Source organism: Stomoxys calcitrans, chromosome 1 (assembly GCF_963082655.1).
Source record: "Stomoxys calcitrans chromosome 1, idStoCalc2.1, whole genome shotgun sequence".
NCBI lineage: Eukaryota > Metazoa > Arthropoda > Insecta > Diptera > Muscidae > Stomoxys > Stomoxys calcitrans.
This window is the reverse complement of record NC_081552.1, coordinates 164,523,062-164,551,059: the sequence shown is the minus strand read 5'-3', so window position 1 is coordinate 164,551,059 and position 27,998 is coordinate 164,523,062. Positions and strand designations below refer to the sequence as shown.

General features: G+C 39.2%; 2 protein-coding genes across 4 annotated transcripts in view; one reads left to right on the top strand and one right to left on the bottom strand.

Annotated features, from left to right (window-relative positions):
* The window catches only part of LOC106091595 (uncharacterized), a 1,079,098-nt gene that overhangs the window by 749,458 nt on the left and 301,642 nt on the right, over positions 1-27,998 (bottom strand). The window lies entirely within an intron of this gene.
* Positions 16,644-27,998, top strand: part of LOC106095070 (titin) — a 54,505-nt gene continuing 43,150 nt past the window's right edge. The window contains exons 1-3 of the mRNA XM_059363041.1: positions 16,644-16,736; positions 16,903-17,028; positions 27,785-27,936. Of these exons, the coding sequence (XP_059219024.1) occupies positions 16,930-17,028; positions 27,785-27,936 (251 nt within the window). The 5' untranslated portion in view covers positions 16,644-16,736; positions 16,903-16,929. The remainder of the gene's footprint in view (positions 16,737-16,902; positions 17,029-27,784; positions 27,937-27,998) is intronic.

Below are 27,998 nucleotides of genomic sequence, written 5' to 3'. Positions count from 1 at the left end.
CAAGACCCCAGATCGGTTTATATGGCAGCTATATCAAAACGTGGACTGATATGGCCCATTTACAATACCAACCGCCCTACACTAATAGGAAGTATTTGTGCAAAATTTCAAGCGGCTAGCTTTACTCCTTCGGAATTTAGCGTGCTTTCGACAGACAGACGGACGGACATGGCTAGATCGACATAAAATGTCGCGACGATCAAGAATATATATACTTTATGGGGTCTCAGACGAATATTTCGAGTAGTTCAGAATATCGAAATTAGTATACACCCAATCCTATGGTGGAGAGTATAAAAAGCAAGAACTTGTTTTGCTTTTGTGTTGTTAGTAAATATTGAAATGGAAAAATAGTCGAAGACTCAAAAAACACTGATGTGGATGAATGCGTAAAGCGTCTGCTTTGTAAACAGATGCAATACTCGGCGGGGACAAAAGATAAAGTTTTATTTAATTTATAATTGCAAGGTTTCAAATTAAATTATATATTATTGATAGCGTGGTTAGTTCATATTTTACCTGTGGGTAGTTCACATTTTACCTATCGTAGCTATAAAGAAATTGTTGAACTCGCAACGAGCATATTATTCTTTAGCGCCAAAGGAAGTTCAATATTTCCCAAATTTAATTTATTTTACCTAGTGTTGAGGCTCAAAATTTTTGGGTGCATATACTCCGAAAGGCTGGCACTAGGAAAGGGTGATATTTATACCAAAAGCCCGGCAAGGCAGGTTATGCGACACCAAAGGCCTACAGATCTTTGAGCTTTACGTCCTTTCTACTCAAAACCATGGAACGTATTGTGGACACCATGATAAAGATTATGACATCTAGCGAACTGCTCAAATACAAATATGAATGCTGACTGAAGGGGGATTTAAACCCATCTGCTATGCAGACGATGTTATAATACTTCTTAGAGGCAAGGATCCGTACTAGCCATGCATAAGTGCCATATGTCATATGACTGGGCTAGACCCAGGGGACTCAATGCTAACCCAGAGATAACTGATATATGCCGGCTCACGAGGAAGACGAAGGTGGGCCAATTTGATGCACCACGTTTCGTCAACTAAACGATTTCGATATCTGATAATGTCAAATATTTAGGAGTGATCTTGGATGGGAAACTTAATTGGTAGTGTCGCATTCAGGAAAGTACTGAGAAGGCTCACAGATATTGGGCAGACGGGCTATAGGCACGAAATGGCGCCTAAATCCGAGGATAGTCTACTGCCTCTACAGGATTACTTACTTACTTATGCCAGTCAGACATTGCGGCTCTGACACTTATGGGATAGGAACAGATATAGTATAGGAACAGGTCATACCATCGAGATATAATCGAGGCGACGTTTCGAAACCTGATGGAAGGGAAGAGGTTTCCGATAGGATTCCTTAGATGACACTTGAGGTCTTTGCTAGGCAATGCTGCCAGCGTCACAATCTTGGATTGATGAAACCCTAGTATTGCCATCTGGAAGATAATGTTTCACTGATGGATTAAAGCTAGAGGACAGAGTGGGCCTGGGGCCCATATTAGAACTTATAGACTGAGGTCTGTTACGACTGACTGACCATAATACATCGCAGAATGCGTGAGGTGGTGTGGTTTAGGGGGAAGTCGTCAAATGTGAACATCTTTAAGGACAGGTCATTTACAACCAGGACGCTAAATCTCGAATATTCGTGGAAAGTACGAAGGCAATTGACTTCTTCGCTAAAGATGGCACGATCCGCATCTTTTTGGTGTCGGGCCATAGCGGAGTAAGGGGTAATGACAGAGAAGACGATTAGGCAGTGAAGGCCAGAGCACTGCCGTCAAAAAAAATTAGTTAACGCGAAGCCTTTTCGTTCGACGTAGCCCGAGTTAAGGGCGTGGGCGACGAATGCGTATGTATATCTTTGGAGCAGCGAAACGATCGGTAGGAAGATGAAAATCCTATGGGAGATCCGCATCGTGGAAAGGCTATTAATGAAAGGAAGTAAGATGGAGGTCGCTATAGATTTCGGTATCATAACGAGACGCATAGGACTAAGAGATCACTTATTAAAAATGCGGTGCGGCAAGTGATAGCATGTGTAGGGCATATGGGATAGATGATGAGACGTTGGATCATCATCTTGGCCAGAGTACTGCCGCCAAAAAATTTGGTTAACGCAAAGCCTTTTGGGTCGACGTAGTCCGAGTTAAGGGCGTGGGCGACAAATGCGTATGTATATCTTTGGAGCAGCGAAACGATCGGTAGGAAGACAAAATCCTATGGGAGATCCGGATCGTGGAAAGGCTATTAATGAAAGGAAGTAAGAAGGAGGTCGCTATAGCTTTCGGTATTATAACGAAACGCATAGGACTAAGAGATCACTTATGAAAAATGCGGTGCGGCAAGTGATAGCATGTGAAAGGCATATGGGAAAGATGATGAGACGTTGGATCATCATTTCCCATGTCATTGCCCGGCTTTCGCGACAAACACACAACGGCACATAGGTGGGGACACAATACCAGACATGAACCAACTTAAAACTGTGGAACAGCGAAACGGTATCGTAACGAGACACATAGGACTAAGAGGTCACCTATGAAAAATAAATGTGGCAAGTGATAGCATATGTAGGGCATGTGGGGAAGATGATGAGACGTTGGATCATTTTCTATGTCATTGCCCGGCTTTCATGGCAAACAAACACCGGCACATAGGTGGGGACACAATGCAATGTATGAACCAACTAAGGGCCGTGATATGGAAAACAATTAGGAATTTTGTAAGTAGCAAGGAATTCCTGACTTAGATTTTATTTTTCGGATTAATATCCGTATCCTCTTTTTAACCTTACCTATCCTATAATTATGTAAAAAATTGGAATAACACTTTTCCACGTCTTTAATTTGCTAATTCTTGTCTTATTCGTAAGTGGCCCTATAATGGACACTCCTTAATGCGATGACTAGTTTCGGTTCTCTGCTTAAACTCAACATTAATTTCTATATATGGATTAAGTTAAACAAATTAGTTTTTGTTATCGCATTTTATTTAAAAGGAAGTTCGAACCACATAACCAACTTTCAATTACTTAGGTCTGAAATATTTTTACATGGCCTCATTCGAAAGCAATTGAGTGTATTATACGCTGACTTAGTTTAGTCCCATAAAGGACGACGTTGCTACACTTTAACTTTGATAAAAGTTGTAATTAGTAACGTTTTGTAACGATGGAAGCCACAAGGGCTAACATGAATAAAAGTGTCCCCATATGATGATGAGTGTATGTGTGCTGCTCTACTCAATGCCCTTCTCTTGGAATGACATTTTTCTACGAAGTCTATTAATTATACCACCCTCATTTCAAACAATTAAACTACAAAAGTTTTGTGTCAACCAAACATAGTTTTTATTATAAGGATTCAACTTTACCACACACATGCATACGTGGATATACGAGTAAGTTGTGCACCGTTATTTCCTAGTTACTATAATACTTTATGGTAATGCTTTTTAATGTATGCCTTAAGTTAGGCAATAAAATCCATTTAAATTATACCAAATGTACAACAACAAACTGGCATACCAACAATTGGTGATGCGATTCGGAAATTTGACCTAAAACAAAGTCACAAAGACCAGTGTGGTGAGACATTTTTAACCAAAATATCTCCCGCCAAGACAAGTAAATTTTTTGAAAGTTCTATTGACAGACTATTTTTGTGAGTCTCAAAACTTTAAAATTGTCCTCTTCTGGATGCCGGGCCACAGAGATATCCCAGAGACTTGCAGGGCAGACGAGCTTCCGAGAATATCTTACACATTGAATCTGTGGGTATGCCTCTAGCGGCATGTAAGATAAGTCTTCAGAATTAGGACAGAATGTGCAAAGAATGACAGGTGGCCGCAAAGAGCGACTAGTGAACACTTAATAATTATGTAGCCATACATAAACTCTAACGCTTAATTTTCGTTGCTTAGAACTGAAGTCCAAGTTAGACTGACTTCCAAAATGTATCAATGCAAAGTTTGAATACCGTTCTGCTATGGTCTTTAAATTTCGTACGCATGCAAAGTACCCAAACAACTGTGGGCTTTGTTGCAAGTAAAGTCTTCTACAAAAACTGTGAGGATGTCGAGGAAGAGGAGACTACCCAGCAGTCCAAACGTCTATCATGACATTGTCTTCCAAGACTTCTTTAGGACAATTTGAATTTTTTCACCGATATCGCATAATTACTGACGTGTCGTACAGATTGTCTGTAATAAAATTTGATTGTCGACGAATTCACTAACCGTGTCCACGAACAAAATTTTTATACCCACCACCAAAATTTTGGGGAGAATGGGGAGAATCCAGTCATTTCGTTTGTAATACCTCAAAATATTGATCTATGACCCCATATAGTGTATATATTTTGATCCTCTCAAAAACGAAATAACGATAGCGGTCGAACGCGTCAAGGTAGCCGCTTGAAATGCACAAATATTTCTTATTTATGTAGGTTGTTGGGGATCCCATAAACCGATCTCCGGATTCGGCTGGCTCTTTAAGTCCTTAGAAGCCTCAATCTTGTACGATTTGGCTGAAATTTTGCATGTAGTGTTCTGCTACATCTTCCATCAACTGAACCTGATATAGCCCCATATAAACAGATCTCCCGATTTGAGATCTTGAGTCTGTTAAAGTCGCAAATTTTGTCCGATTTGGCTGAAATTTTGCACGTAGTGTTCTATGACGACTTTCAATAACTGTGCTAAGTACGGTCCAAATCGACCTATAACCTGTTATAGCTCCCAAATCGATCGATCTATTGATTATCCTTGTTCAGTTCCTAGAAGCTTTAGTTTTTGCCTGGAGCCAATTGACCGGTCTCAAATGTGAAATAAAATGTTCACCGAACTCGCTTCTCAGTTAGTCCATTGTTGTATGGCATGTGGTTTTTTCTGGATGCATTGATAGCTCTTGCAATGCTTCTGGCTGATCTTCACTCCAAAATCGACACTTCTGCTTATTTACGTACCCATTGAGCCAAAAAGGAGCTTCGCAGTGAAATGAAAGAAGCGCACGATGAACTTTCTTAACAGAGCACGCATATTGATAGTAATAGATAAATGTTTGACAGTGAAACAAAACACATAACGTGAGTAAGCTGTTTAAGCCAGTGTTGCTAAAAACATACTAGGCCGGGCCGATTTTTTTTTTTCAAAAAACGTATAGCAAAATCGTAAACAACATACAATTCTAAGAACTTTCTCCGAAGAAACCATGTATCAAAAATTAAATCCTTATCCGCGCCTTCAATATGTATTTCCTGTTCTTCCGATATTGGATATTTTTGATATGATATATTTTTTTCGATAATCAAGGTCGCATTCAGAGAGACAATTCTAGTGTAACAATATTTTTTGCGTTGCCTAATACCTGAAGTTGAAGGTTCCATTTTGCAAAAGATTTTTTTTTCCCATTTTGTTTACTTTTCAAAAAAAAAAAAAAAAAAAAAAAAAATTGGAAAATGTTTCATTTCAAAGCTATCCTCGAGCTTAACGGGATTTGGAGTTGGGGCGGCCGCGCTAGATATCCCACCTAAAATAAGTATACCAAATGTCTGTTTGCGAGTTATTATAAACGCACTAAATTCTGATCTGGCGCTTTTGAAAATAGGGTAAGGGGAGAGTCCGTCAATTAAAGTTTGGATGTTAGATCTACTTCATTCTCTTGGTTTTGGTGGTGGATAGGAGTAGCCAAACCCTTTGCCCGAAAGTGGATATCAGATTCATACTCTACTTCCAAAAACCAAATTTAAGCTACATATTGCTATAGTCAGAATATATGTGTGGTTCAGGGGGAGTCTATTAGATGAGTCGTCCCTGAAACACTTGGCCATAAAACGGATATCAGATTAGAGCCACTTTTTGCCATAGTCCACAAATATGTCCAGTTTGAGAGGTAAGTAGGGTGGGGCTGACACTGAAATAATATCAGCATCGTGCTAGAGCACGATGTTGTTGGAGGCCCATAATGTCAAGCATTTTGAAGGTGGCGATCAAGATATTCAGGTCAACGGGATATCAAGATATTCAGGGCAAGATATTCAGGGCAACGCCACACTAATTAATTTTTGTTGTTGTTTTTGTTATCTACAGTAAAAATCATATTTCAAAGCTAGCACTTGGGATACCACACTTTTTAAGATCCCTAGGTCCTCCTGTGTCTATTTGGAATATACACAGGAGGGAATAGACAGGTGGGTAAAAAGTGTACTCTACTACCAAAGACATTTCGTTGCTGTCCTATTCTATCCTGATCGGCCTTCATATATTGTTTTTAATTCCTTTTTTTTGGGTAGGATAGGGGAAGGTGTATTGCACTCTGACACATCCTTTCTTTGACAGTTAGGTGTTGTGTTTATTGGGAAGAGGGTCGCTCCCCCTGACGCTAAGACCCAAAATACAATTTATTTCTGTCCTTTATTGTAGCGATATACATGTCCTGCTGAATGGCAGGACGGCTGAACGTGACCCAGTTTCGTATATCAACATTAGATTTGGACTATATCATACGCCTTTCTATTAATTCACATATTATCCCGCTCGAACTACACGTCCTATTGAAGGGTATTTAGTGGGTGGGCCGGTCCCAGACTCTATCGCAAATATGTATACCGGATTGGTAGTTAACTGGGAGTTGGGAGACCTTTCATTTGAAACCCATTTTGTGACGTTGGACATTTACGCCCCTTTAAGGGGGTTTGGAGCTGGGGAGGCCCCGTAGGTACCTTGGATCAAATTCTTATAACATATGTGTAATCAACATCCAAACACCTTCCATTTGATATCCATATTGTCCCAATTGGTAAATAAGCCCTGCTGTGGGTTTTGAGGGTTGGTCATATTCATTTGTTGCCCAAATTGCCCAAAGCGGTGAAAGAATCTTGTTCGGGGTTTTTTGGGGGTGGGGGACCCCCCAAACACTTTAGGCGAAATTCGTATACCAAATTCATACTCTACTATTAAACACATTTAATTTGATACCCATATTGTCCCAATCGGTTAACATGTCCGTCCGGGTGGATTTTGGGATGGGACGTCCCCCAGGTTATTTGACTATATATATATAATATTATATAAATTACGTGTTTTGGATGTACCATAAGGTGGAATAAAAATTTTCACTTTAATCGGTGCACGCATCTCCGTGATCTGGCGTTTTTGAAACTTGGGGTATGGGGGAGATTCCGCCTCCCTTCGTATATCAAAAAATTTAGTACCCTATTTTTACCGAAGGCCCAAATTCTACCATCTGCGAAAATTTCATGAAAATCGGTTCAGCCTGTTTTGAGTCTATACAGAATAGATAAACAAACTATCAAACGCAGAAATAAACAAAGCGCAACAATTCAATTTTTAAATAATAGATTTTATTGTAAAAATTAATAAAATAATTTGAAGAAATTTAAAAAGTAAGCAAAATCCTTCAACTATTAAAAAATTTCTGTATAGTATTAGAAAGTCGCAATGGAATTAACAAGTCCAAATCAAGCCGGAGGTTATCGTCACATAGAGGTTAACATGTTAGGACCATACCTAACATAGTTGTTGGAAGTCAAACAAACGACTTCTTGTAAAATTTCATCTAAAACGAATAATAATAATCGAGTTCAGAGATCGGTTTATATGGCAGCAATATCATGTTATGAAGTGATTTGGACCATACATAGCACAGTTAATGGAAGTCATAACAAACCAGCAGCCAAGAGTGCGCCATCTATAGGATCAAGAAGTTAAGGTCCAAGAACAGTTTATAAGGCAGCTATATCAGAATTTGAACCGATATGGCCCATTTACAATCCCAACCGACCTTCACTTATAGGAAGGATTTGTGCGAAATTTTAAGCACCTAGATTTTTTCCATCGAAAGTTTGGGATCAGATGAATATTTGGATGTGTTACAAACAGAATGACGAAATTTGATGATGGTATAAAAAATTCCCTTACAAATATTGGCGACATTTGTAAGTTATCCAGCCCTGTTAAAACTGTTCTTACAAGGCACCATTTCTCTGAGCTAAAACTAGATATGAGCGGCAAATTTGCATTTGCAAACTCATGAAGTCAATAAAGATTGTGAAAGTGTTAAGTAATCAATAAGAAATATTCCCGGCACGGGATGACAATGAGCTACACATCCTCTAGAACTGTGCACTCCGACTTTAGTGGTGTTCATCATGGGAAGCTCAGCTGAGAGCTACTGGGCACGTCCACAGGTTGCGGAGAGTGAAATGATCCATACAAAGTAGCTGCAGCAGCAGTCGCAGACAATCAGTGGTATCGAGTAAGGAGTCTCAATAAGAGGCCGGGCGGCACAGACTCTTGCTTCGCAGGTCCAAAATTTTTTATATACGCCTAAAACCAACCCGGGTGAGTCAACTATTAAAAATGTGGAGGAAAGTTCTATATAAATCCCAAAATGTCATACTTGGGGATAGAAAGACTGAAGAAGACAGTAAATACAACATCCTCTCCAACTAGTTCTTCTCTCCCAACAGGGTTTTTTTAAAAGAAAAATTGTCCCAAGTCAACCAACTTCTTCGCTAAGAAAGTTTCTGCATGAGTTGGATAAAGTCACGTGCCAAGCAATAGAGCAGCACATTCGTCATCACTCATGTACACATGAGTTTTCTGTGCTATTGAATTTATTGTTTTATGGATCGCAACGCAAGTAATGTTCACTTTTTTCAATAAAATACTATTTCTTTTAATGGTGGGGCACAAAATATTTTGTTAAAAATTAGGACCCAACCGGGGAGTGTTTTAGGTTACGATGCATAAAAATTTAAAAATATTAAAAACAAAGATTAGGGGTGATATGATTAGCGTGTGAATAGTATTATCGTATAAAGAAAATATATTTTTCACACAGAGTTTAAAACAATTTTTGATTTGAGAAGAAGTCGCAGAGTTATCGAAGATCCCAACAGAGTGGGGTTCGGGTTTGTCATGTTTAAATACTGAATGCCTATGATGACAAAGCAAGTATTAAGAAAATTTTTCATCCTATTTTTTGCATGAGCAGCTGATTGGGACACTTATGTTTTTATCTATTATGTAAAAATGAGCATGATTAAATTAGCTCTTCGGGTTGTTCTCAAAGCTCTTAGGGCTCCATTAACTCTTAAACTAAACTGGGTAACCCTTTCATGTAAGAACTGCACTTCAACTTGGGGGAAGGCTTGCGACTAACTTTTAAGCTCATACCATCGCGGTATAATCGAGGCGACGATAGGAAACCTGGAAGGAAGGGGATACCTGAGATGAACCTTGAAATAGAGTGCGAGGCACTGCTGCAATCGGCACAGTCCTAGTATTGCCATCTGGAAGATCATGTTATACGGATGGATCAAAAGTAGTGGACAGAGTGGGCCTGGGGGTCTACATTGAGAACCCAGGGACTGCGATCAGTTTTAGACTGCTGACCATAATACGATCTTGCAGGCGGAGATCCGGGCGATCACGGTATGCGTGAAGTGGTGTAGTGCTAACGCGAGGACGTCGAGTGTGAACATCTTTACCGACAGTAATATTGCCATAAGGACAATAACAACCAGCACGGTAAGGTCACGAACAGTCTTGCAGTGTAAAAGGGAGATTAACGCCTTCTCTGAGGATGGCAAAATCCGCATCGTTTGGGTGCCGGACCATAACGCAGTAAGGGGAAATGAAAGGACATACGATTTGGCGGTGAAGGCAAGAGGACTGCCGTCAATAAACTTGCTTAACATGGAGCCTTTCGGGTCGACGCAGTCCGAGTTGGGCGACGAATGCGCATGCAACATTGTGAAAGGGCGAAACGATCGGTAGGACGGCGAAAATCCTATGCGAGAATCCAGATGAGGGAAGACGAGGCTATTACTGAATGGAAGTAAGAAGGAGGTCAGTATAGCTATTGGTATCATAACGGAATATATAGGACTTAGAGCTCTCTTATGTAAAATCGGTGTAGCAAGTAATAGCTTGTGTAGGGCATGGGGGAAGATGATGAGACGTTGGACCATTTCCTTTGTCATTGGCCGGCTTTCACATGTAACAGATACCGGCACTTAGGAGGAGAAACAATACCAGACATGAACCAACTTAGGGGAGTAGTATTGAAAACAATTAAGGATTTTGTAAGTAGCACGGAATTGCTAACTTAATTTTTTTTGGTTATTTTATAGTTTTAGAGCGCACAAAAAACCGATAACTGGCATAGGTGTATGTCCATCGTGGCATGGGGCGGATTAATTTTTAATCAAACTTAACTAACTTTTAATTAAACCTAGGATATATTTAGCCAAAATTCTTGTTTGAACCGTTGAGTGGGGCGGATGTTTTGTTATTTTGCTCCGCAAGAATTTTTCTGTTACTCGTAATAGGTTATGATATTTGGAAGAAAAATTTAAGGCACTCAGCTACGATAGTGGTATCCATAAGGCGGTTGATGATCTGCGTCTGTTTCCAAGTTTATTGAGAGGCTTGGTGCGAATAATCTTAAGACTCTCACTAATAGGGAGAGAGACTCCCTAAATTGGGGTTGGGGATTCGCTGCACAGGCTACCCCAAACACTAGATTTGGAAACTGCTCCGCAGTCAGCGAAAAGGCTGCGGTCACCTGGAGGGCTTCCCATTACTAAAAGAATTAGGGCGAACAATAGTAAGATGGGTCCAAAAACCTTTGCTAATGTCGCTAGGGACAGTTTTGTGATGACAGTTGTCGACAAGGGAGAAGAACACGGCTGCAGACCTAGGAATAATTAGAGTGGGATAGTCAATGGGTGCAGGCTGGTATCGGGGCCGATACCCGCTAATTGCCTTCGCTCAATTGAAATGTATCGTTGTTTGTTAAAAAAGATTGGTGAGCTCTGGCCAGGTGCAACACTATATTTAGTCAAGAAGGAAGATATTCCTTGGATAAAGTATGGCGGATTACAGGAGACTGAAAATCCCCCTGCCACCATCGAGACAGGAGGGGATGGCATCAAAACGGTACCCAACAAGCCCTGTTTGGGTGGGTCACAAACTTGGACTGGGTGTGCGCCAGCGGGGAAGTACGGAACTCATAAAGTACTTCGACAGCAGCAGTTAGTGAAGAATCTAAGGGGAAATCGTCCACATCGCAAGTGCCCAGTGTCCTGAGGAAGAGTGGTTCCACAGCTTTCTCAACTGCCCCTGGATGGGTACGGAAGCTCATCATGACAAGTTCTAACGAATCTTGTGAGAATAAACGCTTGGTGGAATCAGAAGACGAAGCTAACACTACAGTGGTGGAAGTTCTGAATTGTGACTGTGGTCCGGTTTCTACAGATAAATCTCCACCATTGTAAGGCCGCTTTGGCGGCACTAAATGTCCTCCTGATGGCATTGGGATTTGACGTGGTTCTTATCCAGAAACCATGAGGGTGTGAAAGAATGGTTCATGGACTAAGATTTCCGGGATTTAAACTTCTCACGGGTTCGGAGAATGGTAGACACAGAGCCTGTTTTCTTGCAAAGAGTAGTCTAAAAATCTCATTACTAGCAGGCTTCCCTATATATGAAACACGATTCAGAGATGCCGCCTGCAAATCTTAAGTCGCCGGTTGTAGGAAGTGATGCTAATGCACGTCACCAGATATAGAGGAGTTCGGATGTCAATATTATAAGTTGCAACTTGGCGATTTGTAATAAAGGGGATAAACCGAAATTTTACCAGGAACAGGCAGGAGGTACTACAATAGATATTACCTTTGTATCGGAAGATATAAGTGGAAGAATGTGCGACTGCGTTGTGTTGGATGACCACAGCTTCTCTGTTCATTGTTAAATTAGTTTCAGCCTTGAAGAAAATACTGCAGAAATGATCCCTCGGCTAAACAGGAGAAAGGCGGGTTGGGAAAAATTTCGGCACAAATTCTGCACGTCCCTTCTAGAGCAGAAAAGGAAGTGGAAACTGCGAAGGACATAGACATAGTGGTCAAGCGAATCACGAAGGCCCTAAATGACTCGCTTGTGTCGACAGCCATGGTGGACCCCAGAGCTGGTTGGTATAAGGAAGAACTGCAGAAAACTCTTCAACAGAGCGAAAGTCACAAGAGCACCACACGATTGGCCGAGCTGAGATAGGCTCAGAACAAATCCTGGGTAGAATTCTGCAGGTACGTGGAAGATACATCTGAGGCCTCTAGGCTAAGGAAGATTCTGCCCTAGAGACCTATTCAAGTGGGGTATACTCAGAAGTCTGAGAATGTATGGACAATGTCATGTGAGGAAACACTACAACTGCTCGTTAATAAACATCTCCCCGAAAATTCTCCAACGGACAACATGGCGTCTGGTATGCATTCGTCGGAGGTTATTAGGGAAATTGTGTCTGAGCAGAAAATCATTTGGGAGATAAGAAGTTTCGTCTCTTTTAAGTCGCCAGGCCCTGGTGATGAATCAACGGTTGAATTACAAGCTGGAGATGACTGAACAGTTCAAAATTCACGAGCTTGCGAGACTAGCAACTACCTTGAACATTCCATGGAAACTGGAATCTGTGGGTATGACTCTAGCGGCATGTAAGCTATGCGAATGATAGATGGTCACAAAGAGGGGGCTGTGAGCATTCCAAAACTATGTGGCCTAATCTAGACTTGAAGAGGTCTATTGGTTTGCTGTCATTGGCTAGAACAGACGTCTTAGTCATTGTGTCCGTCATGACTGGTTATTGTTAATTCGGAAAACATGCTGAAAGACTGAAGGTTGCCAGCAACGACTTTTGCAGAAGCTGTGAAGATATGGAATAAGAAGAGACAATAGAACACCTTCTGTGTGTGTGCCCCGCACTAGCAGTCAGAAGGAGTTCCACTTTAGGTTCTAATTTCTTTCCGAACCTGCCTGGTTAAGCGGATGTAATATTCGCAAGTTGTTGGGCTTTTTAAAGCGATCTGAATGGTAGGAGCTATAAGGCATCTTCCTTCTTCTGTTCCTGTAGTATTACAGTGGACGAAAACGTCTAAGTGAGTCCGATGGCTGACTGCCACTTAAACCTAACCTAACTTTGCCAAAATTCGTGTACATTTAGGAATAACTCATCCGAGATTCAACTTGTTCACCTCAGCTTACAAGAGTTTTTAAATTGATTTGCATACGGTGATCTAAGAGAATCAGACTATAATGCAATAAATATATGTTTATATTAGAAAAACCGGGGTTTAATGTCCCTTGAGGCATGTATTGGAGCATTATCGTCCATAATAACAAAAGTTGGCATGTTGCGAACGACAAATGCCTTCAGTGCTTTCTCCGCTGTATCTTAATGGAAATGGTGATGCATATTTTGGGTATTCTTGCCATTATGTTACCATCATCAGGATTTATAGTCTTTAAAGTATACTGAGGGTCAAGTTTTTTGTTCCGAAGGAGTCATATGTATTTTTCACCATGCAAGTCAACAAAAAACTTGATCCTCAGTTTATTTAAAAGGCCATAAATCTTGATGAAGGTAACATAATGGGTTTGGTGTACTTTTTCTAGGTATGCTGTGATTCCTAGAAGTGAGAATACTTTAAGAATAGATCACCATTTCCATAGAGATGTACTGTAAAATGCAATAAAAGAAGCTTAAAACTGTCGTCCTAATGGGCAGCAACGGTGTGTCATGAGCTTTCCTCTGGGGCATTGATATTCCAATACCATGTCAGCCAGGAATTCACCAGGCTATCTAAAAGAGATCTACTCGGGTGAATGATTAATTGGTAAGCACGAAGAAGTGGAGCATGCACTTTGACGACAAACTCCTTCAGAGCAGAATCGCAGAAGCGCTAAAGAATGTGTTAGATGAGTTCAACCTGTGAGCATCAATTGTGATGATTGTTGCCGATTTAACAAGCGTGACTACCAGCAAAAGACAGGCGTTGTAGTTCGACTGCGCCAAATGTTCGATGAGAAAGGTCACCCCACACCCAAGTTCACTATGTGCTGGATTGCGTTCTTCGCACTGTCGTGGGCGATAAGCCCCATGGGTTGACTAAATCACAAAAATTCGAGTACTTTTTTAAGCAGTATTTGAAGAATAATTATGACCAATTGGAAGCGGACTTGAGCAATGTTAAAAATGAGATTTAGGAAACACAGAGATGACATGAAGTTTTTTTTCCACCTCGCTCGTGTCTTCCGTCACTTTATTGAAAGGAGTAAGATCCCATTTGTAAAGTTTAAGCAGATCCCAAATATCTGCTATATACTCTGGAACTTACGTCCATTCTAGCCCATTCTGCATTTATTCTGATGCCTGAAACCCGGAAAAGTTTTCCTAAAATCTGCCCATTAATTTCTCATTCATGGGCTGATCATGTGTTAACTAGTCAATTGTTCCGCACTAAGGATTATGAAGAACTATCTGTAGCACTGAATGACTACCCAAAAGCTCTCAAATGCTAAAAGACCCACTGGAATTTAAAATCATTTTGTGCGTGCTGTTTTTTACTGAATCACCTTATAGTAAGATTTTATCGAACCTTAAATAAAAACTCATCCAAATATGATGCAGGGATATGAGTTTGTAAAAAATTCATTACCCTAGTGATGATAATTCTCTGTCTCGAAATATTTATTACATTCGAATGCACTATTTAAGCTGAAATTGAATAATCTTCTTCCAAACCCATGATCTCAGACTCCGATTTTAGAATCTCTTGGGGTGGTTCATATGATGATGTCGAAGGAGTTATGTATGAAACAAATATATCAAGGTGCTGTTCTTCATTCATGCGTCAAAGTTGTATATATGTTACAGTTTAGCCAATTTCATATCCACCCTATATAAGTGGCCAGATCTACTAAGATCCTTCTGCCTTTGTAAGAACTTCCTGCCTTCAATCATCGTTATAACGTATTGTAATAGTTGTATCTTAATGATAAATACAAAAAAATTAAATATTTGCGCTGTGGACGGATGGATTTAATGGCTTAGTTACAGTGGAAGAGGAGCTGAAGCAGTTCAAATTACACAAGAAACTTAAGGTTAGATTATGTTGAAAAGGGGGGCGGATATTAATCCGCCCATGCCACTATGGACATACACCTAAGCCAGTAATCGGCTTGTTGTGCGTTCTAAAAACTAAATATTGTAGTAACCTCGAAAAAGAAAATTTTAAGTTAGGAATTCCGTGCCATTTTAATTTTAATATGTTTACAAAATATCGTATTTACGGCCTTAAAAGTATAATTCGGGAAATATGATTTTGATAAAATTGCTTTAAAATCGAAAGTTGAACCTACTTCGGCCTTATAAGTGTAAATCGGGCGATGGGATATGGGAGCTATATCTAAATCTGAACCGATTTGGATGAAGTTTACACATATTACTTTTTCCAAAAAGTAATATGTGTAAAATAATAAATGCAACCTATACCTTGATTACATAACACAGACAGGCAGCTGGAAAAATATCAAGCTGTGGTTCATTTCGGACCATAATTGAATTGAATATTGGAGACCATAGTAGAAGTCATTGTGTAAAATTTAAGCCAAATCTAGTAAGAATTGCGCACTTTAGGGGCTGAAGAACTAAAATAGGGAGATCAGTTTATAGGGGAGCTGCATTGGGCTATAAGCCGATTCATCCCATTTTCGACACGTATGTTGAAGGTCATAAGAGAAGTCGTTGCACAAAATTTCAGCTAAATCGGATAATAATTGCCCCCTCTAGTGGCTCAAGAATTCAAGACCCCAGATCGGTTTATATGGAATCTATATCAGGTTATGGACCGATTTAACCGATTCTTAGCACAGTTGTTGCAAGTCATAACAAAACACCTCATGCAAAATTTCAGCTAAATTGGATAATAATTGCGTCCTCTAGAGGCTCAAGAAGTCAAAACCCCAGGTCGGTTTACATGGCAGCAATATCAGATTATGGACCGATTTGAACCATTCTTAATACAGTTGTTTGAAGTCATAACAAAACACGTCGTGCAATATTTCAGCCTAATCGGATAGGAATTACACCCCGTAGATGCTCAAGAAGACAAGACCCCAGATCGGTTTATATTGCAGCTATATCAGGTTATGGATCGATTTGAACTATTCTTAGCACAGTTGTTGGAAGTCATAATAAAACACCTTGTGCAAAATTTCAGCCAAATCGGATAAGAATTGTGCCCTCTAGAGGCTCAAGAAGTCAGGATCCCAAATCGGTTTATATGACAGCTATATCAAAACGTGGACCGGTATAGCCCATTTACAATCCTAACCGACCGACACTAATAAGAAGTATTTGTGCAAAATTTCAAGCGGCTAGCTTTACTCCTTCGAAAGTTAGCGTGCTTTCGACAGACAGACGGACGGACAGACGGACGGACATGGCTAGTTCGACTTAAAATGTCATGACGATCAAGAATATATATACTTTATGGGGTCTTAGACGAATATTTCTAGGAGTTACAAACAGATTGACGAAATTAGTATACCCCCATCCTATGGTGGATGGTATAAAAATGATAAATGTGTTCTTCTTCTTCGGTATCGAAAACCCTCAACTTCGGTGGCCATTGTAATTTAAATTCACTGTGAAACAAGTGAGAAATCTCCTCGATATTTGGTCAATTAAAACAAAAAACAAATCGAATGACAATCGGACAAAATCAATCTGTCAATTACTTTGCATCACTTTGGTGTGCATCGATTTGGTTACGTTGCAGGTTTTAGTACGAGTTTTCATTGATTGTGGTCAATACGCTCGATCGGTCGGTCGGTATAATTTTAATTAAAAAAAGAAAAAAAAAACAAATTACACACATACACATACGCACATGCATAGCTTCATTAAAATATAGCACATACGTGCATGGTGTTTGTGTATGTGTGTGTGCGAAAACCACAAAAATTCTTTTTCACCTTTCAAAAATATTTACAGTAGAGAGTGTTTAGTCAATCTGTCAAAATGGTGATTGATATTAAAATGTGCCGCTTTGAAAATGTGCCCTGGGGCTTTAGTCTCGTCGGCGGTGCGGATTTCGAATATCCATTAACGGTGGTTAAGGTTAGATAGAATCTGCTACGGCACACATCAAACAAACGCTACCAATATTCATTCAACCTGAATCAGTCCATATGAATTTCATCCAAGTAACCATGAAACACAATTGAGTGAAATGCCCTCCCTCCCCACCTCTCCTCACCTTACCTAAAGCACTTGCCCTCACACAGATACACATGCATAAACAAATTGAGCCGCCCACCTGTCCCAGTGTACCTTGTGTGCGAATTGTGTGTGCCTTACGGTGGGTGGTTTTTAATGTTGGAGATGGATCTGCGATTTAAACCGGATAGCAAAAAAAAAATTGATCGATAAATTGCATCTAATGCATTTTCAATGTTACGTAATTGAGAGATGGTTTTAAGTGAATGAAAACGCAAAAAAATATCTCGCATTTCCCGTTCTTTGTGCGCCGTTTGACGCTTTATTTGCTTCATGCTGCTGTAATGTAATGCGGAAATGTAATTTCCGCTTTTTGTTGCCGATGGCAACGGTTATGCGAAAAGAGTTTGAGGCATTTTTCCCCACCCTCCCAGGAATGTTTTTGCCAATGTTCTTTTTTTTAATAAAATATTTTTATTATAATATGAGTGTTTGGCTACATAACCTCACAAATTCTAAAGGCAAAGCAAACACGAATAAGGCCAAAGTAATGGTGGCTATGTTACGGTTTGGCCACCCATGTTGAGCTCTGAAGAAGTGGATGCTTAATCCTCTTCATGGAAAAGTGCCATACATTTGCAGTCTAAAATTAAGTTTATTTGAAATTTAAAAAAATAAATAAATAAATAAAACCTCAACTAGAACAAACAAACAAACAAAATGGCGGACATAATTACTGCTATTCATTTCAATTACTCAAAAGAGCTATTATGATATGCAATACAATTATCATATACGAGTATATAGGCCATTTATTTAATCAGTTTAAGTGCAATGCCAATATTCAATTAGATACCGAAAATTAGAACAATAAAAACAAGTGGATGTTGAAATAATTGCATAGAAAATAGTGAAAGCTAAATCGTCTTTTTAAACCAAACACCATTTTGTCATTCCATTTGCCAGACATCGAAGTATCCATTTCCGATCATATAAAGTATATATACAATAGCATTCATAAACGTCGTAAATATCTAAGACGATCTAGCCATCTGTCTGTTGACATCACGCTACAGTCTATTAAAGTAGAGATGACCTGAAATTTTGCACATAATCTTTTTTTGTCTGTAGGCAAGTAAAGTTCGAAGATGCGTTATATCGAAATCTATTTTGATATGGCCTCCATACATACCGATCTGCCGATTAAAGATTTTAGGCCCATTAAAGCCACATTCATTATCCGATTTCGCTGAAATTAAGCACAGTGCGTTATACTAAGCCTCTTCGACATTCATACTGAATATGGTCTAGACCGGACTATATTTGGATACTAGCTGACCTGGGCCCGCTCCGCTGCGCCTTCTTTTACTTTCTTTCTTTCGAAAATTAAAATACCATGCTTGACTAATAGTTTAACAATATAAGTGTCTTTGTCTGAATCCCATATGATCTTTATTGGTCTACGAATTTGAGTTTGAATGTAAGATGTACTCCATTATTAAAATACTTTATTTCAGCCCGATATTCTCATGATATCTGATTTAGCGGTGTTTTCGGGGGTGAGGTGGTCCCCTAAACATTAAGCCCGGAAAATATATCAGCAACGTACTCTATTCTCATATATCTATATATATTATTTATTTGAACCCCATATGCCATTGGCCTCAAAATTAGATATCAAATTCGTTTTCTAATCTCATTTTAACTCCTTATTGCAAAAGTCAGCAAATATGTCTGGTTTGGGGTATTGGCTCTAAAAACTATAAATATTTAGTTCCACTCTCTTCAAGACCCAAATTGTCTGGTGAGCAAATACGTCCTATTTGGGGGTTGTTATGGTGGTGGGACATCCTTTAGACAGTTGGTTCCTAATGTTGATATCAGATACGTGGTCTACTAAATACCCTTCATTTGAGGCCCATATTTCCATAGTCAGCAAACATGACCGGCTTGGGGGTGTTTTGGGGGATGGGCGGCCACTCAGTGAGTTGGCCTTGAAAATATATATCGGATTCGTGTTTTACTCCAAAAACCCTCTTATTCGAGCGTCATATTGCAATAGTCAGCAAATACTTACTATTTGGGTGATGTTGTGGGGGTAGGGTGACCCCATATACACTTTTCCCCAATATTGATATCAGATTCGTGTTTTACTCCCAAATACCTTTCATTTGAGCTCCATATTGCTATGGTCGTAAATTTGTCCCCTTTGGGGGATGTTTTTGGGGGGAGGCGGCCCCCTAAACACTTGGACCCATATTTGGATATCAGATTCGAATTCTACACTTAAATACCTTATATTTAAGCCCCATATTCCCATGGTCAGTAAATAATTCATGTTTGGGGGGTGTTTTGGAGAAGGGGTGGACCCCCAGAAACGTGGTCCCACATTTGGATATCAGATTCGTATTCTACTCGCAAATACCTTTCATTTGAGTCCCATATTGCCATGTTCGGTAAATATGTCCAATTTAGGGGTGTTTTTGGGGTTTGGGTTGGTCCCCCTAACAGTTGGTCCGACAATTGGACATCAGATAAGTTTTCTAATCTTAATTACATTTCATTTGAGTCCCATATTGTCGTGATTGGGGTAAGTATATGTTTGGTAGGTTTTAGGGTGGGACGGCCCCCCTAGGTATACAATCCGAAATTTGGATCCGAAATAGAGAGCACACAAAATTTCGCTTAAATCGCACCACCCGTCTCCGAGATCTGGTGTTTCTGAAAATTAGGGTAAGGGGGAGGGAGGTTTGTCGAGTTTATTTCGCGGCATCTTTTCATAGGCAAAAAAAGGATATAAGAAAGGAATTGCTCTGCTATTAGAGCGATATCAAGATATGGTCCGGTTTGGACCACAATTAAATTATATGTTGGAGACCTGTGTAAAATGTCAGCCAATTCGAATAAGAATTGCGCCCTTTGGGGGCTCAAGAAGAAGCAAAATAGAGAAATCGATTTATATGGGAGCTGTATCAGGCTATAGACCGATTCAGACCATAATAAACACGTATGTTGATGCTCAAGAGAGGATCCGTCGTACAAAATTTCAGGCAAATCGGATAATAATTGCGACCTCTAGAGGCTCAAGAAGTCAAGATCCCAGATCGGTTTATATGGCAGCTATATCAGGTTATGAACCGATTTAAACCTTATTTGACACAGTTGTTGAAAGTAAAAATAAAATGCGTCATGCAAAATTTCAGCCAAATCGGATAGGAATTGCGCCCTCTAGAAGTCAAGTTCTCAGATGTGTTTATATGACAGCTATATCAGGTTATGAACCGATTTGAACCAAACTTGGCACAGTTGTTGGATATCATAACAAAATACTTCGTGCAAAATTTCATTCCAATCGGAGAAGAATTGCGACCTCTAGAGGGTCAAGAAGTCAAGACCCAAGATCGGTTTATATGGCAGCTATATCAGGTTATGGACCGATTCGAACCATACTTGGCACAGTTATTGGATATCATAACAAAATACTACGTACATAATTTCAGTCAAATCGGATAAGAATTGCACACTCTAGAGGCTCAAGAAGTCAAGACCCAAGATCGGCTTATATGGCAGCTACATCAGGTTATGAACCGATTTGAACCGTACTTAGCACAGTTGTTGGACATTATAACAAAATACTTCGTGCAAAAATTCATTCAAATCGGACAAGAATTGCGCCCTCTAGAGGCTCAAGAACTCAAGACCCAAGATCGGTTTATATGAGAGCTATATCAAGTTATGGACCGATTTGAACCATACTAAGCACAGTTGTTGGATATCATAACAAAACACGTCGTGCAAAATTTCATTCAAATCGGATGAGATTTGCGCTCTCTAGGGGCTCAAGAAATCAAGACCCAAGATCTGTTTATATGGCAGCTATATGAGGTTATGGACCGATTTGAACCATACTTGCCACAATTGTTGGATATTGTAAAATTTCAGCCAAATCGGATAAGAATTGCGCCCTGTAGAAGCTCGAGAAGTCAAGACCCAAGATCGGTTTGTATAGCAGCTATATCAAAACATGGACCGTTTTGGCCCATTTACAATACAAACCGACCTACACTTGCATTTGTGCAAGATTTCAAGCGACTAGCTTTACTTCTTCGGAAGTTAGCGTGCTTTCGACAGACAGACGGTCGGACGGACGGACATGGCTAGATCGACATAAAATGTCGCGACGATCAAGAATATATATACTTTATGGGGTCCCAGACGAATATTTCGAGTAGTTACAAACAGAATGACGAAATTAGTATACCCCCGATCCTATGGTGGAGGGTATAATAATTTTCAAATTTGGACAAACTTATGGGTATAGCGAAGTATACTGTGCCAGCTAGTCTGATATAAAATAAAAAATATTACGAAATATTCAGCGAAATCGTATAATAAGTGTGGCTTCCGGGGGTTAAATGTGTTATTTACCGATTTGGAGCGTACTTAGCTGGTCTTTTACAAGTCATTACAAAGCAATCACTGCGATATTTCAGCCAAATCGGATATCAATTGCAGTTTATAGGGGATGTAGAAGACAAATCGAAGTCAAGTCCAAGATTGGTTCAAAATTACATTTAGCTTCCATTTATACCGACTTTATGATATCATGAACAACTGGCGAACATAATGTTTCGATTTCTTATTTTGTCGAAAATGTGCGTGTGATAATTTGAATGACTTGTCCATGTCAAATTCTTCCAAAACCTTATATATTGGGTTGCCCAAAAAGTAATTGCGGATTTTTCATATAGTCGGCGTTTACAAATTTTTTCAACGGCTTGTGACTCTGTAATTGCAATCTTTCTTCTGTCAGTTATCAGCTGTTACTTTTAGCTTGCTTTAGAAAAAACGTGTAAAAAAGTGTATTTGATTAAAGTTCATTCTAAGTTTTATTAAAAATGCATTTACTTTCTTTTAAAAAATCTGCAATTACTTTTTGTGCAACCCAATAGTTTACTATCTCCTCTAATTTGAAATCTTAATTTCATTGTTATCCAAATATGATCAAGTCTTGATAGGGATCTTCAGTTTCAACTTCCAATATTCTATCTGACAGGTCAATGCTATCTGAAAGTTCAATGCTTGGGTGTATATAAGCCTAGGCTCTGCCAAAACCAATACGTTTTTACTTACTTCTGTTAATTTTGCTACACCGATGGGGGTATAGTAATCTAGTCATTCCGTTTGTAAGGTTATTTATATTCTTGATCGTCTTGATATTGAATGTAGATCTTTCTATATCCGTCCGTCTGTGCAAATCACGATAGCGATCGAACGCGTAAAAATTTGGATATAACTAGCATATAGAGTGATCCTTCGACTTGATTGTAGTGCTCCTAAAATCTGCAATTATTATCCGATTAGGGTGAAAGTTTGCACGTAGTGTTTGACTTTCAACTCTTATTGTGCTAATCATGGTCCAAATCGGAATATAACTTATATAGCTCCTATGCAAATCGATCTCCCAATTTGACATCTGGAGCCCCTAGAAGCTGCAATTTTTATTCGATTGAGCTGAAATTTTGAACGTCGTGTTTCTAATAACAATATCTATTTTAAGTGTGGTCCAAATCGGTATATTACCTGATAAAGCCCTCATATAAACACATCTCCTAAGCCCCTTGAGAATTCTTGAGCCCCAAGAAGCCGCATTTTTTATTCAACTGGGCTGAAACTTTGTACGAATTTTTCCATTACGATTTCCAAAAAGCTGTGCCAAGCATGGTCTAAATCGGTCAATAACTAATAACTGAAGCCGCAATTCCTATCCGATTTGGCTGAAATTTTGCGCACAGTGTTTTGTTATGGCTTCCGACATCTATGGTGTTAATTGTCCAAATCTTATAATATACAACTTGATATAGCTCGTAGTATCCCAATTAGTCTCCTCCTAGAAGTTTACATGTTTCCCTTATTTACCAGAAATTTGGTGCATATAGTACACATATGCCCTTCAACTAAGGTCATTTGTGAAAACGTCCAGCAGAATTTATGGAGGCGGGATTTCAAGATTCGATCCGGTCGAACTTATCACGATGTTAATGTTACTGTTCGTTGGCCAATTTTAAATACAGGTTTCTTATGCTTATGCTTATCTAACTATAAAATGCTTATCTAACTATTGTACATAAATAAAACCTTTTTGAAAAAAGCGACGAAAAGTTCGTAACTGTCTTACCCACATGTTTGGCTATTATTGTCAGGATTCCTTCTACGAATGCAGTTTGCTCATTTGGAAGAGGATTAGCCTAGAGTTCTTTGTATACTATGAAGTGTTAGTGTCCGAACGGCATACAATTTTTTGTAAGGCACACACCTATAAAATCATATAACAAGTAAAAGCGTGCTAAGTTCGGCCGGGCCGAATCTTTTATACCCTCCACCATGGATCGCATTTGTCGAGTTCTTTTCCGGGCAGCTCTTCTTTGGGAAAAAAGGATATAAGAAAAGATTTCCTCTTCTATTAGAGCGAAATCAAGATATAGTCCGGTTTGGACCACAATTAAATTATATGTTGGAGGCCTGTGTAAAATGTCAGCCAATTCGAATAAGAATTGCGCCCTTTGGGGCACAAGAAGTAAAATAGAGAGATCGATTTATATGGGAGCTGTATCGGGCTATAGACCGATTCAGACCATAATAAATACGTATGTTGATGGTCATGAGAGAATCCGTCGTACAAAATTTCAGGCAAATCGGATAATAATTGCGACCTCTAGAGGCTCAAGAAGTCAATATCCCAGATCGGTTTATATGGCAACTATATCAGGTTATGAACCGATTTGAACCATACATGGCACAGTTGTTGGATATCATAACAAAACACGTCGTGCCAAAATTCATTCAAATCGGATAAGAATTGCGCACTCTAGAGCCTCAAGAAGTCAAGATCCAATATCGGTTTATATGACAGCTATATCAGGTTATACACCGATTTGAACCATTCTTGGCATAGTTGTTGGATATCATGACAAAACACGTCGTGCAAAATTTCATTCCAATCGGATAAGAATTGCGCACTCTAGAGGCTCAAGAAGTCAAGACCCCAGATCGGTTTATATGGCAGCTATATCAGGTTATGAACCGATTTTAACTATACTTTGCACAGTTGTTGGATATCATAATAAAACACGTAGTGCCAAAATTCATTCAAATCGGATAAGAATTGCGCACTCTAGAGGCTCAAGAAGTCAAGACCCAAGATCGGTTTATATGACAGCTATATCAAAACATGGACCGATATGGCCCATTTACAATACCAACCAACCTACACTAATAAGAAGTATTTGTGCAAAATTTCAAGCGGCTAGCTTTACTCCTTCGGAAGTTAGCGTGCTTTCGACAGACAGACGGACGGACGGACGGACGGACATGGCTAGATCGACATAAAATGTCAGGACGATCATGAATATATATACTCTATGGGGTCTCAGACGAATATTTCGAGTAGTTACAAACAGAATGACGAAATTAGTATACCCCCCATCTTATGGTGGAGGGTATAAAAACATGCTAATCGAAATGGCATACACGCACAAAATCGTAAACACCGTTGAGGTAGCGAGCTAATAAATGGGACAATAAAAGCTGCTGACTTAACATTTGAAGTTGGCATTTTACGACTTTCACTAGTGTGACCAAATCTAGCGGAAATTCCGAAAACAAAGTCTGTATGTAGGCAACTTTTCCATTTTGTGAGACCAACCATTTTGGGGTTTTTGGGGATGCAGTTTCAAGTTCAATAAGATGCGAAAACTTAACAAAGAAAACGAAAATTAATTCTATTGAAGCCATATCACATCTATGCCCCATAAAATGTCAGCAAAGAGCTTGAATTTCACTAGTACTCTAAAATCTCTTATACACGATTTTAATTTTCTAGTTCAATAGTTTAAAACCCTATTATAAGGGGCCTTTTTTTTGATTTCACGGTACTTAAATGACGTTTATTTTGTATTTTTTAATATATCGTATAGTGGATACAATAGATGAATGTAGAGAAAATTTTCCTACAAAAAGCAATTACGAGCAGGCCACATTTAGTGACCTATCAAAATGCATCCAGACCACCTTGGGCCTTGAAATTTGCACATGATCTCATTAACATCTCAGCTCAAACCTTTCAAAAAGTCATCTCTACACCTTCTTAGACGCATTTTTTAATTTTTTTTCTATTCTATCCCACTGTGCAATGTTGCGAATCTCCTCGGTCGTTCAGGGTTTTCTTGGACTGATTTGCTTCCTGGTAATTAGTTAGGCCAGGACAAAATAGGCAAACTATAAGTATCTTGTATTTCTTAGCTTTAGTGTTATCCTCAGAGTTTTGGACATAAATTACTTTTCGAAGACAAGTATATTAATATACTGTTAATTGTTGCTCCTAAAATTTTAATAACCGTAATGAACGCATATTTGAAAAAAAGAAACGCATTAAGAAAATATCCATGTAGTTTCAGGTGGAGCTAATATGAGCAAATATTTTTTTTGTCAGGATTCCTATAGGAAGCATAAAAAAACTCAGGCCAATGTGCGTAGTTTTTTATATCTTCCACCATAGGATGGGGGTATAATAATATCGCCATTCCGTTTGTTACATCTCGAAATATGTGTCTAAGACCCCATAAAGTAAATATATATTCGTCTATCTGTGGAAAGCACGCTAACTACGCGCTTGCAATTTTGCATAAATACTTATTAGTGTAGGTTGGTTCGGATTGTAAATAGGCCAAAGTGGTCTGTGTTGTAGCTGCCATATAAACCGATCTTGGGTCTTGACTTCTTCAGGTTCTAGTTCAAATCGGTTCATAACCTGATATAGCTGTCATATAAACCGATCTCCCGATTAGACTTCTTAAGCTTCTTGAGGGCGTTATTCTTGATTTCTTGAACTACAAGAGGGTGCAATTATTATCCGATTGGGCTGAAATTTCGCACGTATCGTTTTGGTAGGACTTCCAACTTCTTTGTATGACTTCTAACAACTGTGCCAAGAATGGTCTAAAGCTGGGTTATTTTTTGGTCGATTGATATTTGGTGCCAAAGTTTAACATCGAGTTCATATTAAATTTTCAAATACCTTTCATTTGAGTCCCATATCTTTCCCATCGGTCGACTTTGCCTAAAAAGTAATGGCAATTTTTTATAGCAGATTTCAGATACGAAATACCTTTAATTTGAGTCCCATATTTTCCCTATTGGTCTTGGTTCGTTTAGGGGGTTTTTGGTGAGGGGAAAACCCCTGAAAACTGACTCCATATTTTTTTAATGTTTCGCTGTCTACTCTAAATATTGTTCTCGTCGGCTTTTAACATGTTCATCTTTTAGCATGTCAATTTAGTTATATTTTAGGTACTTTTTGGAGCGGGACGGCCCACCTGAGAACTTACGCTGTATTTTCGTATCCCACTACATAACACCTTTCATTGGAGTCTTATATTGTCCCCGTTGGTCTACTTTTAATTAAGAATGGTACTTTTGGCGTAAGGGGAGAGTCCGCCCCTCTTCCAATATCACAAAATCTTGGGAACCGACCACTAACGACCTAATGACCTGCATGGTAATGGTAATTATCTGTGCGAAATTTCAAGCGGCTAGCGTTACGCGTTGGACCACAATCGTTATTTCGATAAAGGGACGAACATGGCTAGATCGACTCAGAATGTCAAGACGATCAAGAAGGTCTTAAATCAATATTTTCATTATAAAAATCATTAGTTCTAGTTTATGGGCAAACAAATAGATGAGAGTAATGTCTTAGACAGATACCACTCTCACCAATGTATAGTGAAAAGTGGGCATTACTTCTCGTATACTGTCTGGGTTAATCATTTACTTTTCTATCCATTTACAAGGTCAATGATCGTACACAACATTAGTAAAAGATTTGATGTTGTTGCTGTCAACAAAAGCGCCAATTTCAATGTTCTAAACACTGTGCGAAGCCTTCTAGCAAAGTATTGCAGCATACCATCTGCGGCAGACGCACTGCTGTCCGTTCTGCTATTTTTATCTTTCCGCAAAAATGTATTCATAGCAATTTAGCACGCGTTTCACTTAATTGTCATTTAAACGCTTATACCACAAGATAAACACAAATAAAATCACAAGATGCTCGACCTGCTAGCAGGCCATGTCTTAGCCGTCAAAAGTTGCCGCTGCAAAAAACTGCGAGTGGGAAAATTTACCGGCAAAAAAATATTCCTCCCCAACAATTGAATCTCGGCTATTTTGAATTACATGGCATGAGATTCGCACTTGGTCTTGTGGCCTTTGAATCAAGTGAAGCCAATGTGAGGATGGATGATAGCATTCGGTAGCAAAACGAAAAAAAAAAACACGGGGACACATGGCGAAGGACAGCACCAAGCGGCCAAAGCTGATTTAAAGATATTTGACCATCATACGAAGCGAGGGGAGCTGGTGGACGACTTCTGAGCAATGGTGCTTCAATTTTACATTTTGGTACACTCTGTTCTTTTTACGCTTCTAGGCTTTATTGTTTATTTTTTTGTTGTTTTTGTTGCTCTCATCCTAATTCTTGCACATGACGGTATGTATGAGCCCCTAATTTACATTTAGTTGATGTTCTCCCTCTTTGTTTGGATTGCGTACTTAAATTGGGATTTAAAGGTTTGAAATTCTCCTTGTATCGTCTCAGGTCACTGAAGGTAGCATCGCTGAGGAGGCAGGTCTTATGGTCGGTGATGTAATTGTACGCATTAATGACACAGCCGTCTCACCTTTAACCCACGAGGAATCCCACAGAGTTATAACAGGCTGCGGCAGCGTGTTTTTCCTTGGTGTGCAAAGGTACAAGAAATATGCCATTACATTAACAATAAAAGAATGTCGACTTATCCTTTTTTATGATC